Source organism: Chanodichthys erythropterus, chromosome 11, assembly GCF_024489055.1.
Source record: "Chanodichthys erythropterus isolate Z2021 chromosome 11, ASM2448905v1, whole genome shotgun sequence".
Classification (NCBI taxonomy): Eukaryota; Metazoa; Chordata; class Actinopteri; order Cypriniformes; family Xenocyprididae; genus Chanodichthys; species Chanodichthys erythropterus.
In genome coordinates, this window is record NC_090231.1 from 6,645,059 (window position 1) to 6,671,254 (window position 26,196).

At 40.1% G+C, this 26,196-nt stretch overlaps 1 protein-coding gene across 4 annotated transcripts in view; it reads left to right on the top strand.

Annotated features, from left to right (window-relative positions):
* The window catches only part of ntrk3b (neurotrophic tyrosine kinase, receptor, type 3b), a 165,424-nt gene that overhangs the window by 111,071 nt on the left and 28,157 nt on the right, over nucleotides 1-26,196 (top strand). For all 4 annotated transcript variants that reach the window (XM_067400335.1, XM_067400336.1, XM_067400333.1 and 1 more), the window contains one exon: nucleotides 22,738-22,926. In XM_067400335.1, coding sequence (XP_067256436.1) covers nucleotides 22,738-22,926 — 189 coding nt within the window. The remainder of the gene's footprint in view (nucleotides 1-22,737; nucleotides 22,927-26,196) is intronic.

Genomic DNA, 26,196 nt, shown 5'->3' on the forward strand with positions numbered 1-26,196 from the left:
GTCCCACTTCAGACCTCAGTGCATTCCAGTCACAATATGTCACGTTTACATGTTGACCACCTGATGTCGCCATGAGAGCATATCGCGTTTTGTGTAAATCATGGCAAAAAAATAACATAAAATTGTTTTTACAACAGCAGACGAAAAGCAAAAATGAACGAAAGGTTAAATTAATATCTAATATTAAAGTTTGTTTTTATGTTCATATTCACTGGATCCAGTGCACGCCAACATCTCAGAAGTGTTGTCAAATGATGCATCTCGCTGAGGTCGGGGTTGATCGATGTACCCTGAGTTCACACGCCGAATGTCCAACTTTGAGTGGTGTTCTAGAAAGAGGTGAAAAGAGTACCTGAAAACCATACTTCAGTAAAAGTACTGATACCTTACATTGAAAATGACTCCACTACAAGTTACAAGTAACCAATTCCAATACTGCTTGAGTAAAAGTCTTAAAGTATCTGATTTTAACAGTACTTAAGTATTTTACTCATGCTGAATATAGGCTCAGAGATACTAGTCCTGAGAGACATGACAATAACAATTAGAGACAATTGATTTGTAAGATGAGAAATCAAGTTTATTTTCTAAAATCAAAATAAAACTGTACACCTCAATATTGCAATAAATCAAGGTCGACACAACAACATTTTAAACGTCTACAAACTCTTAAGTCTCAGTTGAGCTCAAGTGCACAGAAAGGCCTTAATTAAACCAATATCCGTCAAAACGGTCTTGTCAATATAGCAGATAAATAAAACGATGTTAAGTAAAATTAAACAGTCAAAGTCTACTAAAAAGTACATTTACTTGTTCAAAAATGTAGTCAAGTAGAGAGTAAAAGTTGCCAATATCTTTGATACTCAGTACAACTAAGTAGCCAAAAAGATACTTAAGTACAGTGACTAATTACATTTACTCAATACTTTACACTTCTGGTTCTAGACGTTATTTCCTAGAAGGAGGTGGGAAAATCCAAAATCTGATCTGTTTGGAACGAAGCATTATACACCGACTTGACTAAGGAAACATGATTGACAGCTGAACGTAATCAGTAACCAAGGAGACTAACTATAAAACAATCAAGGCTAAACTGAACTGATGCACAAGAAGCTAACTCATAGGAATGAAAAGACAACTAAACAAAATATAATCCCGACATTAGCATAGATACATTAAATTAATTAAAAGTTACAGTAAAGACATTTTTTAATATCGTTGATTTCATGAGCATCAAATCAACATATTAGAATGATTTCTGAAGGATCATGTGACACTGAAATTTCAGCTTTGATCACAGGAATAGATTACATTTTAAAATATATTCAAATAGAAAATAGTAATTTAAAAAAAATGCAATAATAATTCATATTATTACTGTTTTTACTGTATTTTTGATCAAATAAATGCAGCCTTGGTGAGCATAAGAGACTTCTTTTAAAAACATTAAAAATAATTTATCGACCACAAACTTTTGAAAATAGTGTACATGTATTGCATTTAGAAATGGCTTTTGTACCTCAAGACCAAACAATGAGAGAGAAAAAATGTGTAGAAACAAACATTTCTTGTAAATTTCACAAATGAATTGAAATGAACATGGAATTTTGAAGTAGAAAAACTGAAATAGTACTTTCTTGTAAGACACTTCAATAACCGACTTCGAAATGCAATTTTTTTATAGAGTAGAGATCTAAAGAAAATTCTTGATGATGACAAAACTAAGAAAAAAAAAATAATGCACGGCATCTTAGGGGTTCTGCATGTCCTGCATTAATTAATGACTGTAGAATTACTCAACACCCAAAAGGCAGAGGTTTAGATGAGTGTTCGTTTCTAAAAGACTTCTGTTCTCATGTCACAGCTTTTCTAACTTAATCTGTCTTAGTGCTGCTTTTCTGCTCCAGTGGGAACAAATGCAGCCAATTTTTTCTCATTGAGCATGATAATTAGCAACAATTGTAAAAGTAATTTCACAGATTAGGCAACCTCAACAGAGCAAAGCTTGCCTATTAGCTTAAAGCCGGGTGCACACTGTATGATTCTTGCCACGATTTTCTCTTCTGAGACTAAATTTGCAGGTCACATAGTGTGGCATGCTCACCAACGGCTGATTAATTGCCTTTGTGCTGAGTCTTGTACAATCTGAGAAGCAAGCAACGTAAAAGACAGTAAAAAAAATCTCACAGTTTGCACCCAGTTTAAACTTGAAAAATTAGGTGCATGGTGACTTGGAATAGTTCATTAAATTTGGCCATCTGACCAACGGGTCACCGTCACGAGGACGTGTTGTGTTTATTTAATAAAAGAAAGTGAATTATATTGGAGCTCTATCAGTAAGACTCTAAATTCCAATTTTAAATGTATTGCTTTCATAGAAGATGAAAGGCTGGTTTGAGCCCTAGAAGATCAGAGCCATGAAGTATCACCATTGAGCCTTTGAGTAAAGCACTTAACCCCAGTTGCTCCAAGGGGATTGTCGATAGTAAACGTACTGTAGGTTGCTTTAGATAAAAGCATCTGCTTAATGGAAATAAATCTGTCATTTTTTGGTCACCAGGGTTAAATTGCTGTCCTGCCTGTCAGGATAATTTGTGCAATTTATGGCGTATTGTGATAATATTGCATTTGTGGGATCCTTGGCAACTCCCAAGCCAAATGTTTTTCTTTTCAGCATATTTAGGATCTGTTGAAGGCATGCAAAGAGTCACGTATCCAGTCACAGTCATTCATCCAGTTGATCTGCTAGAAGAACACTTGTAGCCTTTCACTGTACATCTCAAAAACACCGTCTGCCATGTTCTGAGTACCAGCGTCATCCCTCGGAGAACGCGTCATGTTCACTGTGGATGAGTGGGCGAATGCAAATCAGTCTTATTTCCAGCGCTCTAGTGTTTGTTAAACAGCACAGAAATCACTGTGCTCTCCGAATCACACACAACGAAAATAGTCTATAATCGTTTTAATCCCAGATGTGGGAGGAAGTTGCTTTTTTAAAGATCACAATTTGCTTTTAAAAAATGTCAGCACACAACTGTGTGTCTGAGACTGTAAAACTCTTATCTTCCTCTTATGTTGATCAAACAAAGGGAATATTTGTAGTGTAGTATTTTTTCCTTTTGCCCTTAGCCTTTGACAACGTGAATACTAACAAGAGGGAACAGCTGAAAAGGACCAGGAACGTGCAGAGAGTTCCTTAGACGCAGGGGCTCAAATGTAAAAATGGGGGCATATGGACTTAATTTAACCAACTATGATAGTTTCATAAAATGGTAAATCAAAATGCAGTACATAAGAGTAAATTTAACACTACACAGATTTGTGGTCAATTCATGTCTGATTTTTAAGGGATGCAATTCAATTGTGAAATAAGACTAACCAGATCGCTCCAGAAATGCAAATTCTTCCATCTATTTGGACTGTAAAAAACAATACTCGTCTTTTTTCTTTTAGTTTCATGATGGTTAAAAAACAAAAAACAAACAAACAACAACAAAACTGGAAAGCAATGCTGGATATAGAGCCAGTCCTAGACTTCTAGGGGCCCTAGTAAAACTTGTCAGTGCGTTCATTAAAACCTAACACAGTCTCACGGCAATTCGTAACGTATTTTGTGTTTTGCTGAATTGGTGGCTAATTTCTTTGAATTCATATCTCATTTGTACATTTTCATACGATCCATTTAAAACCCAGTGATGGGTAGGAAACCAAAATCAAAAACGAAACAGAAAGACAGCCATAGTCATTAAATCATTCTTGAGAGCAAGGGGGCCCCCTGGTGGTTGTATGTAATTTTCAACCGATTTTTGAATAAGACCGGGAACTTACCATCCACTTCACATTGTCCAATGAAATTTAAGCTTGTTGTGCCATTTTATGATTGGCAATTCATAACTATTTTGCTGAATTGACCCTTCGCAAAGACCCGCCCCCCTTAGTTACTGTTGCTTTGTCCGACAAGCCATGGCGCTGTCACGCCACACAGCGTGAAAAATACATTCCGGAGCAAAGAGGACACTGACAACACGTCGACAGACAAGACAGAGCAGGTTACTTATAATCTCAAACAAAGTCCCAGCTTTCAAACTGTAATTTTTTTAAGAAATTCAAACAATAAAAACAGTTTTATGGCTCTTTAATGTGTCGTGACAGATTGCTGTAGCGCCTCAGCTCAAGCAGCTTGAGAACAGATCATCTCTTTCTACTAGTTAATCTATAGCATCACACATGAATGAACATGAGAAAGAATGTTGTTTCAAACGCGGAAAGACGTCAGTACACACCATTTTTCAAGTTCAAGTCCACCAAGGTAACTCCTGACTGCTTTGTCGGACAAAATGACGGATTCGGCATAATGATTGGTTAGATCGCTTGTCAATCAAACTCCCGGAGAAGGGTCAATTGGTGGCTAATATGTGTGAATATGTGTGAAGAACAGTGAATGATTCTGTCAGTTTCTTTTGTTGCGTGATTACCATTAAATGACAGAGACAGCAGCGGGTTTATTAGGCTGCTGTCACTTTAAACTTAAAATGCACACATTGCACAGACCAAATTGCTGACAAGCATAGACATAACTGACTGTGTCTAAATGAAAACTGACCAAGACAGACATTTTGAGTGTATCTGTCCTTTTAAGCACACACCCAAAGCCCAAAGTAGCCTTCACTTGTCTTTGTTTCTCTCCGTCTCAGATTGCGCAAAGAGAACAGCCGCCTGTTGAACAGTGTCTCTTTTGCAGCTCAATGCGCTTTTACACATTACAGAATTTGACTGATTTGAGTGTTACATAGAAAGTGTGACAGCGCTCCGCTTTAACCCTTAAATGCATGACTGTTTCGCCAATCATTCTTACATATTCGGGTCTTCATCGACCCAGATCTATATCTAACACGGAAGGATCTCTACCAGTCGCGATAATATAAAACTCCTCTGATATTACAATAACAATTACAGAAGAATACAATAAAGCATATTTTGTTAGCTTTTGGAGCTTGAATGGGCTCCGTTTGAGCAGATGTTTTATGCCATCATCACTGTCCTCGTCAGAGCTCACTTCCCAGTAAATTCAGCAAATAATGGGCTAGTTTTATGTTTGAGTTCACGAATATGAGCCCATTCACGATCTCAAACGTATTCTCAAAACTATATAATTTTCAACATCTTCAAAATCAATATTTTGATTGCTAACAGCTTCACCAGATCAATCCAGTGACAGTTACAGTCATATTTGATTGCGTTCAGTACTTGCTCTGCAATAAATTGCTGAGCCATTTCATGTTTTTCTTATTATTTAGTTTTTTGTCTGAATGAGTCGTCACTTCAACATTGCGTTTCAGACATTGCCACCTTGTGGAATAAAGGTGAATTGCACTTATTCCGTCATCTAAGATTAAATTATTGTTGGCAAAAAAATATATATATATACTTACACTCATACACACCTCGGGTCGTTTGCGACCCTATATAATTTTTACAGAAAAAGAATACAAAAATAGGCATTCTTTTATAATTTTATGATTTTTTTCTTGTTATATTTTTTATAGTGAATTGATTGAGGAATACCAAGAAGGTTGATGTCTAACTTTAAAAAATGAATGAGGAGGAGGGTAGTGAATGACGTATGCATTTAAGGGTTAAAGGAAAGGAACGGAATGCGGCATCGTGTTTTCACAATCGTTTGAAACCATAATAAAAAACGAAATTGAAAGACAGCCTTATTCTTAAGTAATACGTAATATGTGGATGTAATATGTGGATAATTTATTCAACAGTAATCACTGAGAGAGCCATATAGTAGCTTATATGGTCTATGGTTCTCGATCGCTTTTTGTAAAAAGACTGTGTGGTCACAATTATGAATATGCGACTACTGTTTTGAGCCTTATTTTTACAGTGGGCAGAATAATTATAACAACAAGAAAAGAGTGAATCGTGGTTAGCAAGCAAGCGGTGTCAGAATGCCCATCTGTCAGTCAAGACTGAAGCAACATGCAAACCCATATAGCGACTCATTATGGCAACAACATTATGGCAGATACGTAAAAATAAAGAGGAATTTTGAGCGATTCGTTGCTGTTATATTATGTATTACTGGATCCTGTTTGGTCTTCACTCTGAGTGACAATCTACAGTAATTACCCCCTCTGGGACATGAGGTTTCTGGAAATCACTTAAAGAAAAAGCATGAATCATGTTGCATCCTCAAAAACCTCATGAATCAGACTAGTGCTGGTTAGTGTTTCCAGAACGGCAGCAACTTTAAGTGGCACAAAAAGCTGCCCACTTATGTCAATCACAGGCATTAGCAGGGCGTCTTTCTGAGAACTAATACAGCAATCACAGATGGACAGGTCCTAAGCAAGAGATACAGATATTTCTCTTGATTCGTGCATAACAAAATGACTTCAAAAACATTCCTATCGTTAAGCAGCACACTGATTGCTGGAGGATATTCTGCCTCATGTAAGAAAGAAACTGAAAGGGTTATGGACAGAATTTATTGAAATTCTAACAAGAGCTGTTTGCTTTCTCTCAGTGATAAGCCTCAGGCAGCATTCAGTGCTCCAAAGCCCCCTCATCGAGTATTTATATGACATCTGAAAGAGCAGGAATTAAGAAAACACAGTGTGAATGTTTGATAAGTGTAGGAATGATTTAAATGCATCAGATGCTGTCTCTCTGAATAAAGCATAACATTGAAGTTTGTCATTAGTGCTGTTTTGAATAATGCTGCTTCTCATAAAACGTATCCTTAAAAAGGTCATATTGGGACAAAAAAATCTTGATGCTTTTAAACTAAACAATTTGATGTACCAATTAAAAAGTAAACCCGGCTATGCAAGAAACCTAGACTAACATTTTTACCGGTCAAAAATCTTCACATTTAAGTCAGCATAAATTACAGTACAATTTTCTTAAAATAAGTACTTTTTCGTTATGGTACAGAGAATAAGGGGGTGGGTGCTTTATTGTAATTTATTTTTATTCATTTAGTTATTTCTCTCTTCTGTCTTTTGATTTGTGGTGAATTTCTGAGTGTTTGGTATCATGAATTATAAAAATAAATGCTGTAATATATTCATTTCTCCAATAATGTAATGTCTGCAACTACTAGTCAAAACTCCAGTAATTCACTGCAAATAGCTATATGAATCTAAATTAAATATTTCTCATATTTGCCTTTGATGAATCCCCCTATCTAGACACTGTAACAAGGTCACAGACACATGAAAACAAAAATGCTTTTATTTTTAATTAATTAATTATAAATTAAGCGTTTTGCACTTTCTCTCTCTCTCTCTCTTGTGTGTGTGTGTTTTCTTAGGCTTTAATAAATCTCTTGGACTACCCGTGGAATTCTATCTAGCATTTAAAACTGGAGAGCTAAAAAGAAATGCTGATTTGATACATGTTACATAACCGTATGCGGCAAGACTTGAGGAGAATCAGACAATAATTACATTCTTGCCTCCAGCACTGTGTCTGATTGAGCCCATTATGCTAACCCAGATTTTAGGTGACAGTGGCTCACCTCTGTGATTATCTGTACTGCATATTTAAGATTAGCTGTTGTGTACCTCAGCTCTCTGTTTGCCACGGTATTTGCAGATGTATTTCCTAGACTCTTAGGGTTGTGATTGAACCCACGCTGGTGCTTTGGTCTGGAGAGCTTCAGGAGATTATAATTGTCTGTAGTTATTGATGAGATTTCCTTCCCTTCAGGCCTAACAGACGCAGTGAAGAACCAAACTTGGCACCCTGCATTCATTTGTCTGTAAATTCATTAGGATTCAAGACATACAAATATCTATAAACATGCATTATCACACTGGGATATAATAAATAATATTATTTTTTTCCCACATTAATCCTCCAAAATGAATTTATGAGGAACAAAGTTCCTATTTTGGGTCTGTTTTTTTTTTTGTAATAAGTTCAGTTTTACAGAGAGATTATTTGTTAAATTTGCACATCACTATTTGTCACCAATATGCAAGGAGAAATCAGTTAAAGGTGCTACAGAGGATGTTTTGTTTTATACATTTTTGCAATATTACTTGAAACTGTCTTTACTAACTGACAAAAGACTATTTATTAGGTGCACTGAAAGGAATAATACTAATATACATCATCTGTGCACGAGGTAGGGCCTTAAAAACATCAGCCAATCATTTGCGCGATCATCTGCCTTGTCAATCACTGCCATGACGTTCCTTGTGAGAGACGAGCGTGGCTGCAGCTTTCCAGTAACTTTCCACACTCCACAGGCGCCGCATGCAATGTTTTTGTCAGGAGACAGGAGTAACAACTGCAGATTATGAGTTACCTGCAGTGAGTCCGACATAATGAATCCACTAACACGACACAGCGAATGCCGGTGGTAAACACTCGTGTTCCAATACTTGTGCACGAGTTTTGGGAGGCGTTCCCTCAAAATGAGCTGTGTAGGAGGGGGGCTGTTCTTATGCATGCGCTCATTTCAAAAGCTCACTAACAGTCTTTGGTTTCTCAGTCAACGAAAAGATCAGCATATATAGAGAAGCAAAATACCTATTTTATATATATTTTTTTATATTTAAACATTTTTTAGCAAAATACAGTTTACACACCATTAGAAAGTACTCCAAAATGTTAATTTTGGATAATGTATTTGCTTCAAACCTTTGGTATAATCAGTCGTTGGCTCTCTTGACTACATTATTGACTGGTGGTTGTGTTCTTGACTAATTGAAGAACCTGATTGAGATTGGCTTATATAAAAAAGGCTCTATTTTATTGCTTGTGAAAGGTCTATGTTCTGTCGTCTGTCAGATTCTCATAGGAGTTTACATTGATTACCATAATAGCCAACAATAAACCACACACTCAAGTTAATGCATCCCATAAACTGAGATTGATTGATATTATTATTACAAAATGGATAGTTCCGATCCTTGATTCTGATTGGTTTAGCCACAATCAAAGCCGTTGTAAATTACTCTAGAAACATACACCTGTGACCTCATTAAAATAAATATTCTTATGGACTAAACATTTTACAAAAGCAATAACCACCGTGAAGCCGTGGTTTACAGTGCTTTCAATTTGATAAAAATAGTATGTGAAACAATGCATGTTGTATGAATATTTCAAACAGTAGTATGCTGTGTTGTTGCCACATTACCATGTTCAGTTCAACGAGTGGCATCCAAATTATATTTCATGAATAAAAACAGCTATTTTGGATTCAAGAAGGTCATGTGTACAATTGTAGGACATGGTCACTGTGTTTTGTCTTTGGAAAGGTAAGATTAAGTTTAGGTATTGGGTTGGATTAAGGGATGTATAATAAGGTCATGCAGAATAAGTCATTAATATGTGCTTTATAAGTACTAATAATCAGCCAATATCCTAGTAATATGCATGCTAACAAGCAACTAGTTATTAGTGAGAATTGGACCCTAAACTAAAGTGTTACCGATTTAGCCCATTAACGGCAGTATCTAAAAAGAAAATAAGCGTGTATGATGCATATGGTTTAACATTCTAGTTAAAATATGCTCCTGCTTGTCTCCCAAAGCTTTTTACATATTTGTAAACAAAATAAATGATCGGCCCAAAGGAGGAGTCATACATTTTCCATAGCCTACTTCGGGAAGGACCATTAATAACAACATGTCCTCCAACCAATACGCCCATATAGGTCGTTTATCACTTCCCTGAAATACGACCCATAGGAGCGTTTACTAAAGTTGCGCCCCTATCGACAACAGGACACTTTCATTTTAATGCATTGTATCCTTTTATCTGCGCTATATTTCGTGTTTTGCCTAGCTCAATTGGTAGAGCATTGCAATATACAACAATATCATGTGATCATGCGATCATGGGTTCGATCCCAGGGAACGCATGTGCTCATAAAGTGTATATGCACTATAAATCACTAAGGGTAGGTTTAGTCATTAAAAAAAAAAATAAATAAATAAATAATAAAAAAAAAAATATATATATATATATATGTATATATATATATATATATATATATATATATATATATATATATATATATATATTTTTTTTTTTTTTTTTTTTTTTTTTTGCTAAATGAAAATAAGGTAATGGACAGTGTAAAAAGTCCATACATTGCATTTAAATAAACACACATTTTGACTGGTAACAACAGTCATACATCATTTCATGAAGACAGACATAACACGACATTGTCATTATTTTTACACCAGCTAGAGGGCGCAAGACTTCAAAATGTAAATATAGGTCGTAATAAGGCGCTTTGGAGAAGGACAGTCTCATCAATAACGGTGGTCTAACCATTTTATAAAAGCAATAAACCCCTTGAAGCTGTGGTTTACAGTGAATTTAGCGCTTTTAATTTGATAAAAATAGTATTTGAAACGATGCATGTTGTATGAATGTTTCAAACAGTAGTATGCTTTGTTGTTGCCACATGACCATGCTTAACTCAACGAGTGGCATCCAAATTATATTTCAGTAATAAAAAGAGCCATTTTGGATTCAAGGTCATGTTAACAATTGTTGGACATGGTCACTGTGTTTTGTCTTTGTAGGACAGTGTAGTACTATGTTATCATGACACACACTCTTAAAAGAAAAGGTTGTATATATAACTTCCTTTTAGGGGTTCCCATCAGGATCATTATGATGTAGTTTTAATTTATTAACTTTGACTTTTATAAAACTTTACCAATTAAATGGCTCATAAATACACTTTATCACTAGAAGAATTTGAAATAACCCATTAAACATTAGGCAATCATTTAAGATATTTATCCTTGTATAGAACCTTTTTGGCAAAGGGTTCTTTAAAATGGAGTCAAGAACCCTAGGGTTCTTTATAGAACCCACTGAATCTATTTTTTCTAAGAGTGTCAGTGTATTCACTGTCACTAAGTCAGTGGTAAAATGACTAGAATTATACAGAATTATAACAGATATCTATAAAACCTTAAATAGTCTGCTTTATCGGATCATTTGCAAATTTTAGAATCAATATGTTGCCGACATTTGGTCTACAGTACACGCAGTTCATACAGTACAGTATGAACTACAGCGCTAGCACTGAACAGTCCAAATCTTTTTTCGTTGCATCTGCTTGCCGCTGTGTGTTTTGTATATGGCTCGTTGAACAGAGTCTTTTTGCACTGTTGGATCATGAAGTCATGGGGCTGCAACATAGCCTGATCGATAGCAGTCTTACTGTCAGTATCTGAATGATCACATGTTTCTGTGTGCTCCCTGCAACTCTGTAATAAAAGGTAAATATTTAATGGCACCTGCTCAATCGTGGCCCACCACCCACTGCCCAGGATGATGCAACATTATCAATTTTTATCCCACCTCCCTCTGTTTAAATGGTTGGAGTCTGGCTGATGAAAGTGGCTCTTTATTTTTTCATTGCAGTTCACTTCAGGAGATTGTGTGCTACTGTGTAGGCCAGGAATCAAGCTGAGCCAATGCTTGTACGGTGCTTGCTTAGATTTTCTGATGAACATAAAGCCTTAATTTTTTCTTGTCAATTTAGTCATGTCTGCTATGATTCTGGTTTTTAGTCTCTTCAATATAGTTGCATAATGTTCTTGACCATTAAGTTAAGAACATTCTGCAACTATATCTTTTGTTTACCCTTGTTTATTGTTTGAGAACGGATGTGGTTTGTACTATACAAAAACAAACATAATTTTTCATGATTCTTTTTTGTTTTACATGACTTAATTCCATTCATTTATAAGCCTTTTTATGACAATCACATTTCTCCAAAAAGTAATTAATATAAAAAAGTTAATGTAGTATTCATGGTGGTATTTGTTGTTTTTTTATTTAATGTATGCTAATTTCATGCTGTGTACTAATAACAGTTACCATTGAGAATAATTGTTGAAATTAAGGAGAAATAAAGGTAACACTTTAGTATAGGGAACACATATAAACTATTAATAAACTCCTAATTTAATTAATAGTTAGTAGGGTAGTTGATAAGTTCAGGTATTGATTAAGAATGTACAATATGGTCATGTAGAATAAGGCATCAATATGTGCTTAATGAGTACAAATAAATAGCCAATATTCTAGTAATATGCATGCTAATAAGCAACTAGTTAAAAGACCCAAAGATAAAGTGTTACCGAAATTAATTTTCTTAATGCAATAAATAGTTAAAGTACACTTATTTATTTACAATTCTCACTATTAACTATGACTTTTGCCTCAATAAACTCCTAATTACTGCTTATAGTTAGTAAGGTAGTTGTTAAGTTTAGGTATTGGGTAAGATTAAGGGATGAAGTCATTAATATGTGCTTTATAAGTACTTATAAACAGCCAATATCCTAGTAATTATGCATGCAAATAAGCAACTAGTTAACAGTGAGAATTGGACCCTGAACTAAAGTGTTACCTATTAACGGCAGTAGCTAAAGACAGAATAAGCTTATATGATGCTCCTGCTTGTCTCCCAAAGCTTTTTATACAATCGTAAACAAAATAAATGATCGGCCCAAAGGAGGAGTCATACATTTTCCATGGCCTACTTCGTGAAGGACCATCAATAATGGTGGTATGTATCCCTCAGTGTGAGATTTGACGGGAAACACCAGTGAAATGTTTAAAACTGAACTCTCAGATTTACTTTGAGCCAAGAAGCAGCATTTCTCAATAGGACCCTAAATGTCAAACACAAAGATGCGTGGTTCTGTTTATGGGGTGTGTTTACTTTACCTACTTTACCTATGTGTAGTCACCATGAGCTAGTGTAGAGACTTTAGTTCATGGAAATGCAAAACTTCATCAATCTGACATTAATGTATATTTATATTTAAGACATTTAGTAGATATTCTTATCAAGATTTCATTGAAAGGCACAATATGTAATTAGATATTAGACAATATGCCAATAGAGGTCGCTTATTCAAAACAAAGAAGAGATCGGCAGACTTTTATTATGCTGCAGTCGCCACTACTGCTACTTCTGGTCAAGCGTATGCGGGTAAAGCAGCGCTGTTTATCATATTAGATACATTTGTGTGTTGAAAGTTGTTATAAACTCTGTGTTCGCTCGGCAGCAGCTATAAAACACTTGTTGCACACTGCAGTAAGCTAGATTGATATTAGTCATGGTAAAACATGGTACAGTCGCAGTAAATCAAGAAAATGAGATTCAAACAATAAGACTTACTGTGTTGAGCTATTTAACAATGATTCATTTTCTGTCTAAAATGTATCCAAACAATTGCTCAATTGTCTAATAAAACACACAATATATTAAATCATTTTTTGTGTTTCCATGGTTTCTACAAAATAAAACTGGAAATCAAGGGTATGATGTTATTGATAGGCAACACACAGACACGGTCTGTGTCCTGGTTAAAAGTGCTTATTTCTCTGGATTTAAACATTCTTGGAAACATCTGGGATAATGTAAGTACACAAGTCAAAATGTATAACATTGTTCTAGTGGTTTTTGGATATTTTAATCCAAAAATCTTACATATTGTGCCTTTAAGAAACTGGTGTGGTCAAATATACAATTTAGAAAATTGTCTTTAAAAACAAAAAACCTTAAACCTTAAGCCTTAAAATGTTTTAGCCTTAGTAAAACCCCAATATAAATAAACAAGCCATGTTACTTGTGCATGTCACTTTCGGTCTGTAGATTGTGTCTTGCCTGTGGCTCTGCTGTTATGGCATGACTTCACACACCTTGCACCTTGGGTTGTATTTGTGGGGGTTACACCTAGCAAGTCTGGGCAATGCTCCATAACCCTGACACAGTCAAGGTGAGAAAAGAAAAAAAGAAAAAACAGGTCTCTTCAACTGCCACTAACACAAGAGTTGGTGAGATTTATCGATTTACTGAAAAACTATTATTTCCTGTTGAAATTTACAGGATGTGACAAACTAGGTTCCAAAACCTAGTGAGTTGCCTACATAGAAATCATTTTAACCTGTTAACCTGCATCTCTATTTGCATTTTACTCAACTGAAGCGATCTCTGTGGATGCCTTTGTGTATATAAGGGATTTCGGAGACCATCCTCCAAAAAAAAACAAAAAACAAAAAAAAAACGACCCTATAGGTCTTTTTTCAAGCACCTTATTATGACCTGTATTTACATTTTAAATTCATGCGCCCTCTAGCTGGCGTAAAAATAATGATAGTGCCGTGTTACGTCTGTCGTCATGAAATTATGTCATTTAAATGCAATGTGTGGACTTTTTACACTATTTCTCCTATTTCCATTTAAGAAAACGTCTCGGGTTACGAGTGTAACCCTTGTTCCCTGAGTAAGGGAACGAGACGCTACGTCGGATGACGTGATGGGAACCCTCTGTATTTTTGTGTTCGTGAAGCACCTCTGTATCCAACCAATGAAAAGACGCGACGTCAGAGGCGGGTGACGTCACGGATCAGGAAGCTATAAAGCACACCTGAACACAAAGCACGCCAGCTTCTGTAGGTTGTCTGAAGCAAGCGCACCAGGTATGCAGGAGATACGGCCACGTGACGTAGCGTCTCGTTCCCTTACTCAGGGAACAAGGGTTACACTCGTAACCCGAGACGTTCCCTTTCGTGGGAACTATCGACGCTACGTCGGATGACGTGATGGGAACGCAATCCCAACTACGCCGTCTCTCCAAGTGTCTGGCTGCTATCTTGTAGCACCCTGGCCCCCGGAGTGATATTAAGGTGAAGATTGTAAAATCTGATAAAGGTGTGCTGGGATGACCATCCAGCCGCACCACAAATGTCGTCCATAGAGACACCAGATAGAAGAGCTCTGGACGCGGCCATACCTCTCGTGGAGTGAGCCCGCACCATCAAAGGACACGGGCGCCCCACCGTCTCATATGCAAGTGAGATGGCCTCGACCACCCACTTGCTCATCCGCTGTTTAGATGCTGGGCCCCCCTTCTTAGGGGACCCATAACACACAAACAATTGTTCTGTTTTTCTCCACAGGGCAGCTCTGTGGACATACGCATCTAATGCTCTTACAGGGCAAAGCAGATTCTTCCTTTCCTGATCCAAGTTTGCAAAAGGAGGCGGGCAGAAAGCCTCAAGTACAATGGGGCCTGGGACCCTCGTCGGAACCTTTGGAACATAGCCCGGCCTGGTATGCAAAAAGGCTTTCACCATACCAGGCGCAAACTCAAGACAAGATGGAGCTATTGACAGCGCTTGTAAATCACCAATTCTCTTCAAAGAAGAGACGGCCAAGAGAAAGATAGTTTTAAGTGTCAGGAATTTGTCTGACACCTCCTCTATTGGCTCGAAGGGAGCCTCAGCCAGCCCTTGGAGCACAATAGTGAGGTCCCAGGTCGGGGTCTTTGTGCGCACCACAGGCCTCAACCTGAGTGCACCACAGAGGAAGCGTACTACTAGAGGGTCTCGACCCAGCGAGGAGCCCCCTACAGGAATATGATGAGCCGAAATAGCGGCCACATATACTTTCAGCGTGGAAGGGGTTAAACCTTCCGAGAACTTTTCCTGAAGGAACCGAAGCACGTCTGAGACTGAAGAATGGACCGGGTCCAAATTATGTTGTTCACACCACACAGAGAACAATTTCCATTTGTATAAGTACAACTTCCTCGTGGAGGGAGCTCTGGAATGAAGGATGGTCTCCACAACCTCAGTTGGGAGACCAGATCCTATGAGCCTTGCCCCCTCAGGGGCCAGGCCCACAGTTTCCACATTTCTGGGCGGGGATGGAGAATCGTGCCGCCCACTTGAGACAGGAGATCCTGCCTGAGGGGAAGCTCTAAGGGAGAGCCGTGCAGAAGAATCATTATGTCCGAAAACCATATTCTGGTCGGCCAGTAAGGGGCCACCAATATTAGGTCGACCTTCTCCTGGCGAACCTTTTCCAGAACTCCCGGGAGCATTGAGACTGGGGGAAATGCATACAGACGTAGCCTCGGCCACGTCTGTAGCATGGCATCCAGCCCTAGAGGTGCTGGGTGCTGAAGTGAGTACCACAGAGGACACTGAGCTGACTCCTCTGTGGCAAAAAGATCGACTTGAGCTCGACCGAAAGTTTTCCATATTAACTCCACCACCTTGGTGTGGAGTTTCCATTCCCCCGATCTCGCGCCCTGCCTCGACAGGGCGTCCGCTCCCACATTCAACCGCCCGGGGATGTAGGCTGCTCTCAGCGAGAGGAGCTTTCCCTGGGACCAGAGGAGGATGCGACTGGCCAACTTTGATAATGGGCGAGACCGCAAACCCCCCTGATGGTTGATATACGAGACCACCGTAGTGTTGTCCGTTCGGACCAGCACATGATGGTCTCTCAGGTCGGGGAGGAAGTGTTTCAGTGCAAGAAGCACCGCCATCATCTCCAGCCGATTTATGTGCCAGGAGAGCTGATGGTCCTCCCAAAGACCCTGAGCCGAGCGACCACTCATGATCGCCCCCCAGCCCGTGAGGGAAGCATCTGTCGTAAGCATTACACGACGACCAGAAGTCCCCAGCACGGGTCCCTGGGTTAGGAACCAAGGCTTCTTCCACATGACCAGAGCACGAAGGCATCGCCGCGTGACTTTGATCATGCGAAAAGGATTTCCCCTCGGGGAAAACCCCTTGGTCCTGAGCCACCACTGTAAGGGTCTCATGTGCAGGAGGCCAAAAGTAATGACGTTGGACGCAGCTGCCATCAGACCCAACAGTCTCTGACACTGTTTTACAGTGAGTGACTGGCCTAATTTCACCCCTTTCACGGCCCCGAGAGTGGAACTCACACGAGCAGGGGACAACTGCGCCTGCATCGTGGTGGAATCCCAGATTACACCTAAATAGTTTGCAACCTGACTTGGGACCAGCACACTCTTTTTGGCGTTGAGCCTCAGCCCAAGCCTTTTCATGTGCGACAGAACAACATCTCGATGTTGAACTGCCAATTGTTCTGTTTGAGCTAGTATCAACCAATCGTCGATATAGTTCAGCACGCGGATGCCCTGGAGTCTCAGCGGAGCCAGCGCTGCATCCACGCACTTCGTGAACGTGCGGGGTGAGAGGGATAGGCCGAACGGAAGAACCCTGTATTGGTAAGCTTCTTCCCCCGAAAGCAAACCTGAGGAACTTCCTGTGTGAAGGATGGATGGATACATGAAAGTATGCGTCTTTCAGATCTATCGCTACAAACCAGTCCTCGGACCTGATCTGAGGGATGATCTGTCTGAGTGTAAGCATTTTGAACTTCAACTCTCCTTACTGATCGATTTAACACACGTAAATCTATGATCGGACGCAACCCTCCATCCTTCTTCGGAACAATGAAGTAGCGGCTGTAAAAGCCCGACATTTTGCTGGGAGGGGAAACCCTTTCTATAGCCCCTTTTTGCAAAAGCGTCGTTACTTCTTGCTCCATCACCAGAGACTGCTCTGGGGTTACCACCGTAGGAAGCACCCCATTGAACTTGGGCGGTCGTGAACCGAACTGAATTCTGTAGCCCTGTTCTACCATGAGCAGCACCCACTTCGAAACATTCGGGAGATTTTTCCACTCTTCCAAATATTCTACTAAGGGAACCAGTCTCTCGAGACTGGTCTCTGGTGTTTTTTGAGCACTTGGCTCGTCCATCTGACGCGGCGCACCGGCAGACAGGCGAATCACGTGCTGGCCAACCCTCCTCGGAGGATCGGCGGAGACCGCTGTGCCCTGACGCACGCTGGGTGGCAGGGTTGACAGGACGGTCCCCTGAGGGCACCGGGAGGGACCCGATATCCGAATCCCCCCGGAGGGGGCTGCCCTCGAGAGATCCTGCACTATAAAGGTCAGGACCTCTTCTTTGAAGCCTTCCGGGAGATAATGACGGTCCTCAGATCCGTCCTACCTCCGGGAAGGCTTCGCCTGTGCCACCCGCCCCGGCCCCCCAAATCTTTGTGGGGAGAGCGCGGGAGGCGACACTGGCTCTTTGTTGCACCCTGTGTGCTGAGGAGCTGGCTGTCGGCCGAGGCTGCTCCCGCCCAGCAGCCTCGGGGGGATGAGAGCGGCGGGGAATAATTTTAGAAAATGCCGCTGTCTGCTTTCGTGTCTCCTGAAACCTGTCGACGACAGTTGACACTGCGTCGCCGAACAGGCCATCAGGAGACAGCGGCGCGTCCATGAGAACATTTTTATCTCTCTCCTTGATGTCTGAGAGGTTGAGCCAGAGATGCCTCTCCGTGGCCACCAGGGCTGCCATAGAGCGGCCGATGGATTTGGCCGTCTCCTTGGTGGCCCGGAGAGCTAAATCTGTTGCCTTTCTGAGCTCGTGAATAGCCTCAAAGGACGCTTCCCCAGTGTCATCAATTTCCCCCAGCAGGTCGGCTTGGTATGCCTGTAAGATAGACATGGTATGAAGGCATGCCGCCGCCTGACCTGCCGCCGAATAAGCCTTGCCCACCAAGCTGGAAGTTGTCTTTAGGGGCTTGGTGGGCAGCGTCGGGGTCTTAAGGGACGATGTGGGCTCGGGTGAGAGATGGCTCGCGAGCGTCTCCTCGACCCGAGGCATCGCCCCATAGCCGTGACGTTTCAGCCCAACTATATTGCTATATAGTGACGTCTGCGGGCTGTACAGTCTGTATTGTACTGGCCTCTTCCACGACCTCGACACCTCGGTGTGGAGGTCGGGAAAACGGCAGACCCCGGCGCTGAGGTAGTGACCGCGCGGGAAGAAACCTTTCATCAAGCTTACTTTTTGGTTTATTTTCAGCTTTTCCGCGGGCCAGTCGATTTTTAACTTTTCTACTGCCCTGGTCACTACCTCTAATAGCTCCTCATAAGCAGGGGATGAGGATGGCGGTTCCTCATCGACGCTCTCCACATCAACCTCCTCGGAGGAAGATATGTTAAGCATCGGTGCCTCTCTTCGGGGGGAAGAAACCGCTACGCGTGCTTCCGCCACCAAAGAAGAGACACTGGGTCTAGCAGGTAAGGAAAGCGATAGGGCAGTGCCCGTCTCTTCCCCCTCTGCTAGATCCATCTGTGAACCCCACGAGTGCAGCCTTCGCTGTGCCTCGGCAACAGCGGGACCAGACCCGCGGGGAACACTCGCCTCGGCGCCCTCCTCAAAGAGCGCCCGGCGAGATCGCAGCACTCTGAGGGTGAGCTGATCGCAGTGTACACAGACGGCTCCCTCGAGAGCCGCCTGTGCATGCTCAACCCCCAGGCATTTCACACACATGTCGTGTGAATCTCCTGTCACTATGTAGCGTGGACAAGGAGGAGTACACTTTTTAAACTGTTGCTGCTTTTCCGCCATAATGCTTTTTGTCTTATTTTTGTGCTTTGAAACTCTTGTCCTCGGACGAAGAGATCACTGTGTGAATATGTATATATATATATCAGACAGACAACAATAAATAAGACAGACAAGATACAGAGAACGCTTGCTGAAGACAACAGAAGCTGGCGTGCTTTGTGTTCAGGTGTGCTTTATAGCTTCCTGATCCGTGACGTCACCCGCCTCTGACGTCGCGTCTTTTCATTGGTTGGATACAGAGGTGCTTCACGAACACAAAAATACAGAGGGTTCCCATCACGTCATCCGACGTAGCGTCGATAGTTCCCACGAAAGGGAACCTTTTTTTTTTTATTGACGACTACACCCACCCCACCCCTAAACCTACCCTTAGTGATTTATAGTGCATATACACTTTATGAGCAAGTCGGCGGTGAGGAAAGCAGTTGCAACAGCGAAATCAGCCCATTACGATCAGCTCTACGCCGACCTCGACACGCCAGAAGGGGCAAATAAGATCTACCGCCTCGCGAATGCATGCCACTGTTCAACGCAAGATATCGGCCAGATCAAAAGCATCAAGGACGACGACTACCAGGTCCTACAAGATCTGCCCGCCATCCTACGACGTTGGAGCGAATACTTCTTGGGGATCAGTAACCAAGAATTCCAACACCCGCCAATCGAGAGCACTGCCCCTGTGTTTGGACCTGTACCGCCTATTACACCGGCCGAAGTAGAACAGGCCATGAAGAAAATGAAGAATTGTAAAGCAGCTGGACCAGACGACATCCCAGTTGAAGTCTGGAAGCTTCTTGGCCGCCAGGGAACCGACGTCTTGGCAGTACTGTTCAACAAAATCGTCGACACTGGATAAGTCCCCTCGGCTTGGTCGACCAGCATCACAGTACCCATTTGGAAAAACAAGGGAGACGGGACCGAATGTTCCAACTACCGCCCTATCTGCCTCCTCTGCCAAGCGATGAAGATATTCGAGCAAACTATCGATGCCCGACTTCGGAAAATCGTCACGATCACCCCAAACCAGTGCGGCTTCGTCCAAGAAAGTGGAACAACCGACGCTATCCATGCCGCCCGCATCCTCCTGGAGAAGCGCAGGGAGAAGAACCAGACCGTCCACATGGCATTTCTCGATCTCGAAAAGGTGTTTGACAGAGTTCCCCATGACCTCATCTGGCATTCCCTCCATTCCCATGGAGTCCCTGAGGCCTATGTTGAGTGGATTAAACTTCTCTACAAAGGCCAGTGCAGTTAGGTGCGCAGCCGGACTGTCACCGCCCTTTCCAATCAACGTCGGAGTCCACCAAGGATCGGCTTTGTCACCCGTCCTTTTCATCCTCTGTATGGACACCATCACAGCCGACCTGCAATCGCCGCACACCTGGTCACTCCTCTTCGTCGATGATGTTTTCCTCGCTAACGAGACTAGGGCAGTGACTCAGAGGGATACCCAATTATGGAAAGACCGGTTGGACGAATGTGGCCTACGACTTAACATCAAGAAGACAGAGTACCTGGAGGGTGGCCCCCAAACCGATGGTACCATCAGCATCGACAACGAAGAACTGAAGAAGATCGAAGAATTCCAATACTTGGGCTCAGTCATCAGCCACGACGGAAGTGTCACTGCCGATGTTTGAGCAAGGATACAAGCAGCCTGGATGAAATGGCGCCAAGTGACCGGTATGCCCTGTATGGTTCCGAATGCTGGCCTGCTTCGACCATTCATGAACAGGCCTTCAACACCATGGAGATGCGTATGCTCCGATGGAGCTTGGGAATCACACGATGGGATCGTATTATGAACGAAGACATACAGAAGCGGCTAGGCGTAGCCCCTATCAAAGAAAAAATGCTTGAATCGTGTCTTCGGTGGTATGGTCACATGGTCCGAAGTGCCGAGGTCTCGGTTGCCAAGACCCTGTAGGCTATCGTCCCCGAGGTCGACCAAAGAAACGGTGGATGGACAGAATTAAGGAAGGCTTGAATATCGTCAATGCATCCCCAGAAGATGCCCAAATGAAGATGACTTTGCCAAAGAGCGGACCCTGCAAAAGCTGGAGCAATGCCAGGGTGAAGAAGAAGATACGCTTTATGAGCACATGCGTTCCCTGGGATCGAACCCACGATCGTATGATCACATGGTTGCAATGCTCTGCCAATTGAGCTACGCAAAACCCAAAAGTCCAACGCAGATAAAAGGGAACAATGCATTAAAATGAAAGTGTCCTGTTGTCGATAGGGGTGCCACTTTAGTAAACGCTCTCATGAAGTAACAAACAACCTATATGGTCGTATTGGTTGGAGAACATGTTTAATGGAACATTATAAGATTTATGACTTTATGAATCTCACTTGTGGACTTTCTGCGTGAGGGCGCCTCCGGCTTCCATGAATTCCATGTATGAATGAAGCAGACATGAATGAGAGTGTTTAGCGCTCCATAATGCTCACATCACCTGATTTTGGGTAAAAATGGAATAAATATTACTTAAATTTTAAGTATTTAATATTAATTAAATTTGAAGTAAAGAAATGAGAATCCATCAATATTTCTCCAAATGTTCACGCTTTTGAACTTAAAACCCTGAGGGACATTTTTCCATTGGCTTTGTGATATTACTGTAAACAAGCTCTGTGTCCAAAAAAGTTAATTTATTTATTCATTTTCAGACATTTAACCAAAAACCATTAAGAAAAAAAAACTTTAAACTTTGGCACTATGGAACCGGAAGTTATTTCTGGGTTTTAGCACTCTTTCCTGTAGATATGGCAACTCATTAGGTTTTGCTATTGAGATTTTCATTAGATTATCAGTATTCAAGATTTCTGACAAATAGGATTCATTTTCACATTAATTATTAACAGACAATTGCTCAGCTTGGAATGAATTTGGGGTACAATGCTCATTGGGTGGGTTTAAGGATATTTGTCTTTGTGTTTGAATTACCACATGCAGTTTTTAAACATTTGAGACCAATGTGCAGTAGGCTACTTTAGTCCCTCTGTTTTGATGATTTGCTTGGTTGCCTATGTTCAAACTGGTCCCCTGAGTGCATTTGTGAACAAACAAGAAATTGTGTTTTTAGGTAGGCTTCTTGAAAATTGTATGTTTACCAACAATTTCCAAATTCTTTAGTTCAGCTCAATGGTTTTCTCTCCTAGGTGGCAATTTTCAGATATTAAACCACTGTCAATTTCACAATGAATAAATAAGTAAACTCGATGACATTTTTTAGATGACTATGTAGAACTTTGAAGTAACTCAAAAGGATTTATTTTGTGAAATGAGCCTATGGTTGTTTAGTCATCCTGTTTAGCTGATGTTTAAAGTATAATGTCTTTTTCATTCTATAGAAAGACTTAAATGATTCAAAGTCATGTTGAGGTAGAATAGTTTTGTTTTTCTCCCACTGCTTCTCTATAACATTCACACTGCTTGTACATTCATCATTACTTTGTACTTGTTCTCCAGGTCCAGTGGCAGTCATCAGCGGGGAGGAGGACTCTGCAAGCCCTCTTCATCATGTCAACCATGGTATCGTCACACCCTGCTCTCTCGATGCGGGGCCTGACGCCGTCGTAATCGGCATGAGTCGCATTCCTGTCATCGAGAACCCGCAGTACTTTCGACACGGACACAACTGCAACAAGCCAACCACCTGTGAGTACACTTCTCACTATTTGATGATGCGATTCATTTCAATGTGATTGGTACTAAAAATACTGCAGGATGTAAACTCGCAAATGCAAGTTATAAAGTCAGAATTGTGATCTAAACTTACAATTCTTAGAAAAAAAGACAGAATTGAGAAGTTTATATCTCGCAAATCTGACCTTATAACTCGCAATTGTGAGTTTATATCACACAATTCTGAGAAAAAGTGTCAAAATTGCGAGATGTAAATTCGTAATTGAGAGGAAAACAAAGTCAGAATTGTGAGATAAAAAGTAGCAATTGCTTTTTTATTTTTTATTCAGTGGCGGAAACAAGCTTCCATACAAATTTTACCATATTTACAATACAATTATAGTTTGGGGTCAGTAGGATTTTTTTTTTTTAAATAGAGAAATTAATATTTTATTCCATAAGGATGCATTCATTTGATCAAAAAGTGACAGTAAAGGGATTTATATGTTACAAAAGTTTTTTTTTTTTTAATAGATGCTGTTCTTTTGAACTTTCTATTTATCAGAGAATCCTGGGGGGGAAAACAAACAGACAAAAACTTTATTACAGTTTCCTTAAAAATATTACACAGCACAGCTGCTTTCTACACTGATGATAATAAGAAGAAATGTTTCTTGAGCTTTAAATCAGCATATTAGAATGATTTCTGAAGGTTTTTATTGTATTTCGGATTTAATAAATGCAGTCTTGGTGAGCATGAGACTTCTTTCAAAAAAATAAATCATACTGACCCCAAACTTTTAAATTATTCTAATATCAAATTCCTGAAGGATAAAATAAAGGTTGGATTTGTCCATATTTAACCCAAATTTGGGTTGAAACAACCTAGCATTTTTTAGAGTGTACTCTTGGCCTTTTAACTATAGCCTGCAGTATATCCTCATTATATAGCAGAGTATATGAGTCACTATGAAGATATTTGAATAAGCACAATAGTGTTAAAAATAGATGACTTTTGGATACCCTGAGCTTGCATTTATTGCAGAGAGCATGAGAACAAATGCCAACACCATTGTTTGTACAAATGGCCATGAATGAGTATGCAGAGCTCCTGCTAAGATTTATGAGATCATTTATATTTTTATTTGCTATTTTTGGGGCCCATTGTGACCGATGATTTCCACATTGACAATTACTTTTCTGTAGCAAATGCCTGTGTCTTAGTTTAGACCTTTAATGTAATTAATTGGAACAAATATACTTGTCACTTTACATAAGTGATTTTGTTAGCCAAATTTAGAGGTTAAAAGGGGCCCTGACTGATTTATGGCACATAGTATCGGATATATGGGGACACAGACTTGCACACATCAACACACAGTCTATTTATATTCCAGGCACAAAACAGTGGTCTATTCACAGGGTGCACTGACGGCTATGAAAAGGAATCCAAAAAGGCAGAGGACAATCACATTTTGCCCTCATGAATAAATTAACTCTTTATGCATAATGGATGGCATAAAATCTTTATGGCTGTAGATACATAACCATCATGGCCGTGCCCATATCTGACGAGTGTGTGATATTTAAATGACAGTTAGCTGCTTAAGAGAGGGTATATTTTTACTTCTCAGGCCCTGAGCTACTAGAAAGCACTTAATGCGTTGGCTGTAGTAAGCTGAATCATTTATATAAAGATACACCTTATAAAAATGGTCCAAGGATCAGCTCATGATTTTTTTTTTATTTTTTATAGAGAATATAAACTAGATTGATGTGCATCAGACCAGTTTCACCCAGTTAATACTGAGTTTACATTTGTAGACGTGACTAATCCAAATCCATAAAGGATATGCAATAAAGCAAGAATCCAGTAGTCCATGAGAAATAATATGTATACAGTGGCATAAATAAGATAAAGACTATTTTAGAAGTGTTAAGACTTTTCCATTGTGATATTTATCAATTTAATTATAATATCTCATAATTATACTGTATTATTATTCAATAATTTAAATATTTAAATTTTATTTTCACACAGTAATATTTTATACTGCATGTTTCAATTCATAATAAAAAAAATTGTATTGCGTTATTTTACTGTTATACAGTAATGATAATATAATGGGAAATACACAAGAACTCAAAAGTAAAATGTCTGGACATTATGGTAATTTGTGGAGAAACATTTATTTAATCATCATCAATGCAAAGAAAAGAAAAAAAATCTTAAAATAGGCTTAATTATTTAAGCTATATACATTTTTTTGCGTGTGAAATGTGACTTGGATGTGTTTTTGTGAAATGCCACCTTAGAGATTCAATCATACGACAGTTTTGACAATTAAAAATTGTACTTGCATGATTACGGTTTTATTTGTAGACTTCTGCAGTAGGATTGTTTGAAAGGAAGCTGTTGCACGGTTTCAAGTAAGCAAGTCCCTTGAGCCATGACATGCTGACTTTTGAGGAATCCATAAGATGACTAATTCACACAAGCTGTTTTGCAATTACAATTGAGTTCTGCTGCATTTACATCCCTTTTCAACCCAACATGAGTTTATTCCTGAACTACTTAGTATCTCAGTTGATGGCTAGCACAGAGTTTTGCTTTACCTGTATCCAAGATCCTAGAATAATCTCTAGCATCACATTTGCACATTAGATACCAAGTGTTGACTTTTCTGTCTGTTTGAACATTCGTTCACCTTGCTTTTGCCATGTAGATCACAAAACATAGGATTATGTTAACATAACACATTTATTTCAAAAGAGCAAGGAAAATTATCAGTTTTTAAGGAGCGGCTCCTTTAAGGCTTGTCAGTAAACAGCCGCTATTATGATTGGCTAACGTCATTGCATAGGAAACAGCATCAATGCCCACTTGCTATTGTACGCGAGTGTTTTGAAAACATTTTCCATATAAAACCGTCATTTAGTTCGATGCTGGATTTACAGATCATTTGAAATTGAAAGATGGAGCGGTCACAGCGATAATGATCCCGGTCATGAGTCAGAACCGCAGGTGTGAGTAAAACTGCATCAAATGTCTGTTTTGTTGGCAGTTGGTGCATATAATGTAAACAACATGAACGTATAATAAATCAGAAGTTATCCAGGGATAATGCGATGGTGTATTGTGTGTGTTTAAATACATTTGTTTAGCTGACCATCGATAGCTTCGCTATGCAAAAGCTGTGCGTGCTCGTCACTCTTTAGCTTAGCTCTCGGCACGCCTCCAGGAGCTCGGCTGTTTTCGGAAAGACTCGGTACAGTGTATCTGTCTTTTATTAATCTGATAAA